This window comes from Parasteatoda tepidariorum, chromosome 10 (genome assembly GCF_043381705.1).
Source record: "Parasteatoda tepidariorum isolate YZ-2023 chromosome 10, CAS_Ptep_4.0, whole genome shotgun sequence".
Lineage (NCBI taxonomy): Eukaryota > Metazoa > Arthropoda > Arachnida > Araneae > Theridiidae > Parasteatoda > Parasteatoda tepidariorum.
In genome coordinates, this window is record NC_092213.1 from 9,706,561 (window position 1) to 9,713,689 (window position 7,129).

Genomic DNA, 7,129 nt, shown 5'->3' on the forward strand with positions numbered 1-7,129 from the left:
AAAATGTCTTTAAAAGTCATAATTTATCGTTCCAATAATCAGAAACTATTAGCATATGGGAAAAAAAAGGCCTACTTGTAACGAAAACAACATTATAATACATATTATTGTTAAATTTTTAGTTAAACCAATTGTAGTTTGAAAAAGTTATCGTGAGTTTGTAATTATAAAAAACACTATTTTGAAGGAACACTATTAAAAAAAAATATGTACAATTTTAAATCCCCATTCGCCTCCCATAGTTTAAAAATAAAAATGAGCTACACAGCTTAAAAGTTTTATTATTGCAAAAATTGTAACTTGGATCTCTCTCTTCTAGCAGCAAAGATGCAAACAAAAGTAACTTCATTTACACATCGACCGAAATGGAAGTATAAACAGACCGTTTTCTGATTCATTCAATTTAAATAAATGTAGAATATAATAGGCAAATTAAATAAGCTTTTATTTGATCCTAGCACTGATTATAGGCTTCTTCGCAAACATGACTTGCGCTTCTTTGCAAACAAGCAGTGATTATATGCTTCTTTTGGTGACATAAACAGGCTACTGCTGTTTATGCTACCAGAGTAAAGAAAATAAATAAATAAATAAATCAGATTCGTATTTGTTTTAACGTTACTTCTCTGTACGCTACAGCCTGTTTATGCTACCAAAGTAAAGAAAATAAATAAATCTGATTAGTTTTTGTTTTAACGAAAATCCTTTTTCAGTTCATTCATTTTCAGTTTATGCATACACTAAAATCTATGAGAAACTAAATTAAATGACACTCCAGTCCTGTGAATTCAACTGTTGGATATGTAACCCAATTTTAAAACTAGTAGTATTGAAACGATCTAATGAAAAATTTCATTCTTCATTCAGTCACTCAATATTTTCAAAATAAGAGATAAAATTTAGATCAATATATGTTTTTAAAATAATTAATAAAATTTAGATCATTGCATATTTTCAAAATAATTAAGAGTCTTTCGTTAATTTATGTGTTCACAATTGCTAATGAAATTTAGTCATCAAATTTGGTATTCCGAGAAAGATGGTGCATAATTCCACAGTCGAAAAAAATTGGGAACAGTTACCTTCCACCATTCCTTTTTAAGACTTAAAAAAAACTTTTTCGGGTAAATAGAAAAAGCAATAGATGGCGACACTACGAAACTTTCAAATAATAAAATCAAAAGCAATGGTAGGGGGAATACACGGCACGAGTCAGCAAGTTTGTGATCATTGCAGGGAATAAAACACGCGACAACAGATGGCAGATATCAACATTTGATGATCGTTTGATCCATTCCTCTTCAAAATCATTGCAGACGATCAGAAGAGATGCCACGCTCTTTTTTGATAAAGAAGAAACCCTTCTCCAATAAGATTGGAGTGATGATCACGCATTGCGATAGTGCCGCAAATAGCGGTGGGCTAAATTTAATTCATTCGCAAAGTGAAGAAATTCCTTCCTCATTAGGTATGATAATAATTTTAATTTTTTTTTTCATTGATAAAATAAATTAAAAAAGTAAATTTATTATTACTGGAAAAATCGTTTGCTTTTTCAATCTTATTGTTTTCATTTCATCTTTTGCTTCTTTTTTCTTATTCGTTTTTTCTTTTTTCAGAAATGAATTTATTAACTTATTTATAAAATTATTTTTCATATATTAGAAATCTTATTAATTGCAATATTTTTAGTAAAAAATATTAATTACATTTTAATTTAAAAACCTATTATTGCGTAAAACATAATAACGCAATGGATAAACAAAATTAATACTATCTTATGCTTACTGTTATTATGTAATACTGATAAAAACTCATTACTGATTTTATTTATTACTGATTTTTTATTTATTTATTGCTGATTAAAACTCTTATTTTTAAAATGGTAATTTTCAGAATCTATTTAACTTAGTAATTTCGAACTTGATATTTTTGCATGAAAAAAAGAATCAATTCTACAGGATGTAATACTTTGTTATGCCTTACAAATAGTTTATTATGCTATACTTTATTAAGTCTTACATTATATGCAATGAATTACAATGAAAAAGGCAAGCTTCATCACCAATAATTTGTATAACAGTATGTAGCACCATAGCATCGTTTTTGTTTAAAATTTCTACAGCTTTTTAAGAAAGAAAAAAAAAGAAAAAGAAATCAAAATAATTATCATACTTCTTAACTGAACTTTTATTTTTCTATTTTTATAACTAAATTTTTTTTTAGAAAACAGAAAATTGTTCAAAATAAATGCTTAACGTATTCAACACTACTCAAATTATTACAATCTAACAAATTGAATACTAAGCATATTGTTACCAATAGATAGAGAAAAGTCCTAGTTTATGGTGCCACGAAAGTGAAATATATTTATAAATTATACATTATAGACTATATATTATATATATATCATATATTTATAGAGAATAAATAATTACTGAAAATAAAACATTTCATATCCATTAAATTATTTCGGATAGATAAATGTATGGATAGGTAGACGCGAACTTAGTTGTTAATGAGTAAAAAAAGAGTTAATAAGTAAAAGTAATTAATAAGTAAATAATTAATAAAGTTAATAAGTATGTAAGTAGTTAATAAGTAAATATAATATTTTCTAAAACCAATATACCCTCCTGACTAAATTATTCTTAAATATTACCGATATAACTTGAAATGGCATAATGGTTCAGGCACTATGCTGTTACTATAAAATACGGGATTCTTTTCTCTTTTTCGGCTTGAAGCTTATCCAACTTTAGATCGATGGGTACCTGCTTGTCTAGCAAATAAAGGCTGCAAGTGCGCAATGCTGACCACATTACCACTATCAAGCCGTTGGTCATGAAATTTACTTTCTTCTGCTTCAGGTCATAAATTGGGAATTAAAAATGCGAGCTTCGAGATCTGTAAATGTATTGACAAGTATGTTTTCTGCGTTAGAATTCTTTACTTAATTGCACTTGCACTTATTAAATACAATCATAACAAGTAATAGAACATCCAAATCATGACATTTTGAACTAAGTACTTTTGAGTATTCTATCGTTAGATTGAATGTTATTCAGAAAGATTATTGTTTTTTTATCTCTGTATCAAAAAAGTAATTTACTTAATTGCACTTGCACTTATTAAATACAATCATAACAAGTAATAGAACATCCAAATCATGACATTTTGAACTAAGTACTTTTGAGTATTCTATCGTTGTATTGAATGTTATTCAGAAAGATTATTGTTTTTTTTTATCTCTGTATCAAAAGAGTAATTTACTTAATTGCACTTGCACTTATTAAATACAATCATAACAAGTAATAGAACATCCAAATCATGACATTTTGAACTAAGTACTTTTGAGTATTCTATCGTTACATTGAATGTTATTCAGGAAGATTATTGTTTTTTTATCTCTGTATCCAAAAAGTAATTTACTTAATTGCACTTGCACTTATTAAATACAATCATAACAAGTAATGGAACATCCAAATCACCAATCTTTTGAACTAAGTACTTTTATGTATTCTGTCGTTAGATTGAATGTTATTCAGAAAGATTATTGTTTTTTTATCTCTGTATCCAAAAAGTAATTTACTTAATTGCGCTTGCACTTATTAAATACAATCATAACAAGTAATAGAACATCCAAATCATGACATTTTGAACTAAGTACTTTTGAGTATTCTATCGTTATATCGAATGTTATTCAGAAAGATTATTGTTTTTTTATCTCTGTATCCAAAAAGTAATTTACTTAATTGCACTTGCACTTATTAAATACAATCACAACAAGTAATAGAACATCCAAATCATGACATTTTGAACAAAGTACTTTTGAGTATTCTATCGTTATATTGAATGTTATTCAGAAGGATTATTGTTTCTTATCTGCCTCCAAAATATACTTAACCCTTTAAAACAGAATTTGTATTAAACATATTTTTTATACTTCTTTCATTATTTTGCTTTAGTGTAGGTCAAAATAAGGGGAAATTATCTTCTTTTTTTTCTTTCGTTTACATCTTCATGATGGGAGAGTCATATATGCATTCTCAGGGCGGTGACAATCACGGTTAAAAAAGGTAAAACTGGTAGTCAAACTATTTTTATAGCCGTTTATTTGTGGGCAGAGTAATAATAGTTATCCTTATTTATGTCCCCAAGACTTAGTTCAAATTAAAGATTATATAGTTACACTTTTAACAAACATAGATTGAATGTATTAGATTTAAAGTGAATGCAAAAATGAGGTTGTCAAATTTGCCATGACCAAACTTAAGCTACCGCTTTTTATTTTTTTCCCATCCTGTTTCTGATTCCATACGGATATATTTGTGACTCGCCCGTCCCGAAAAGCTTAAAGGTAAAATTTTCTAAACACGGCTCACTTCCAAATAATAATTTTTAAATTATGCACTTATTTGCATATTATTTAGTTCTAAGAGAAACACTTATTCAGCATTAAAAATTTTTTTAATTTGCAAAATCAACTATTGATAGTTTTTTTCAATCTACTTCTTTTTTTGATTTAATATTTAAGTACAAATAATTCCGACAGTATAAAATATTTTTCTAGTAACTATTAGACTGTTTTTTGCAATTAAAAAATTCCAAAATGTATTTTTGCTTGTAATTAGTGATTCAGAAAGAAATATATATAAAGGGGACAATGATGTCCCTTCTTCGTTAAAGAATGAAAAGAGGACACCATACCGCGAGAGAAGTTTTTCATGTCAAAATTTGTCTACTCCATTGGTATTTTAAAATTTAAAGTATAGAAAAAAAAATATTTTCAATATCAAAATGCAAACAAATGATTGCAGGATAACTTAATCTAATAATAAGTAATCTGCCATATTTTTTCTGCATTTAAACTTTATGGTTTAGGTTTAAAACCATGAATTACTTAACTCGGGTTTAACCATGAGTTAAGTGTGGTTAAATTTAAGTTTCTTAAAGGCAGACTTAGATAAAATGAAAAACTTTCAATGAACATAAAATCTCAATTGAAAAACTTTCTGTACGCATTGATTAATTCTTGTAATTTGTTTTACCCCTTTCGTCGCCATCTTGTTTTCGAGGAATTTGTTCGAAATTTTTTTTATAATGTTTAATTTTTATAGAACTCTGTATTGATTCATACCACGGGGTTGAATTTGGTAAAAAACCAAAAAAAAAAAAAATTGAAAGTAGAAAAGCCAAAAACGTTACGTGTAAGAGGACGTTTTTTAATAATTGAAAAATCTCTGAAATTTGAGCGAGAAAAAAGTGCTTGTTGATTTATGCTTCCTACATACATAGGAAGTATTTATCCACAGATTGTTATCAACATTTAAAAAAAAAAATATCGATGCGAGTACTTTATTTATTTATTTAAATTGTGTGAATATGAATCTCGATGTTTGATTTTAAAATCGCATTAATACGAATCCTGATGTTTGGTTTTAAAATCGCGTGAATGCGAATCTCGAGATTTGATTTTAGAATGGCGTTAAAAGGCGACAAGGGGCTTTCAAATTTTTTTTTTGAAATTATGAAGGGATTTGCTTGAAATTTTCAGAATACATTTANTGCGAAAAACGAATAAACATCGAATGATATAAGGTCTCAAAAGTGATTCTGATTCTATCGCTCATCAGTCAAGGCCGTCTCAATATAACGAAACAATATCGTCTTCCACAGCGCGAGTTGGCATCGGAACGTAAGAGAAAGTCCTTGCGTGTATCGCTATATCGTTATATTGTCTTCGTCACTCGACGGCTTAAATCAGATTTCTGATGCATCGCTTGGAATGAAAGTCGCTGTATCGGTTTGCGATATAGGCGTTAAATCGATATGTCGCGATATATCGATTTATAGCCCAGTCCTAGTTGTAATTAATTCTATTGCTGTTCCAAGTACTTCACGGAAATCGTTCGACTTCATTTTTTTGCCAAAATATTTTTGAACGCAAGGAAATAAATTTATTTACCAAGTTGGAAACATATTTCTTGAAAATAATTACGATTTTACTTTATTTCGAAAAACCATATAAAATATTTGAAATTTAGAATCCAATCTTGAAAAGGCCTAAATTTTAACAGCTCCCAAAATTAAATTGAAAAAAAAAATGGTCGTTTCTAATGCTATTTGTTCATGCATATACGCACAAATATATATGTAAGCATTCTGCTTTATTTATGTTCATTTATAGAACCTTCACTTAAAAGAAATTCTCGAGACATTCACTGGTTTGTAATAGTTTTTTGTTTAACTGTCACCTCATCTTGAAATCATAAAGTTTGAGATGCCCTTTAAGTGTTACAAGTGATTTTTTTCCCCTTAAGAATCGTAAATTAGATGTGTAGAGGGTTGTTAACTAGAGTATTTATCCGAAACTTTTAAAGTGCCTACCTGGAAACAATACCAATAAACAGCTCTATGTAAAAAGAAAATTTTAGCTTATCTTCATATTATTCCAACTGCGATAAATTTCTAAATTTCAATAACTATTCAAATACACTGCTGGAAATTTTGAAATTTGTTGAACGAGAACACTGTTCTAATTTACAGCAAATTCAATAAGATGCTAAGTTTAAACCAAATCATCCAATTTAATTGGATTAGGATGCTTCACTCCTAGCTCGCTCCGCTCATCAGTCCCCGTAATTTCTTCTGATTTATCATTTATAAGTTCTCCAGGAAGGCAAATTTCTCCCAAAACTTGATCCAAGAGTTATCTTCTGGATTTTCTCGGATATATATATATATAGAGAGAGAGATAGTGAGAGAAAACAAGGGAAAAATTACAGAACAATGAAAAAAGGGGGAAAAAAGAGAAAAATAATAATAAAAATAAAAGTAACAAAAAACCGGTAAAAAAAGTCCAAAAATTTTAAAAAATCCGAAAAATAAAAGATATAATCTTTTCACCAGCTCACACGATTATATCCGCAAAAAATAGTGCTTTCTAATATTGCATCAATATAGCCAAAGCAAAATTTATCAATACAATAGTGTGAGAAACACTCAAAAAATTTTGCAAAAAATTACAGCAAATAAAATAGAACACAATAAGTATAAATATCACGTAGAAACAGAAAATAAAATATAAAGAATATGCTATATATATATATATATATATATATATATA

At 27.9% G+C, this 7,129-nt stretch overlaps 1 protein-coding gene across 1 annotated transcript in view; it reads left to right on the forward strand.

Annotated features, from left to right (window-relative positions):
• The first annotated feature begins 1,198 nt into the window (after positions 1-1,198).
• LOC107452301 (zinc finger protein sens) overlaps positions 1,199-7,129 on the forward strand; it is a 12,947-nt gene continuing 7,016 nt past the window's right edge. Inside the window, exon 1 of the mRNA XM_016068677.3 lies at positions 1,199-1,468. Within this exon, the coding sequence (XP_015924163.2) occupies positions 1,330-1,468 (139 nt within the window). The 5' untranslated portion in view covers positions 1,199-1,329. The remainder of the gene's footprint in view (positions 1,469-7,129) is intronic.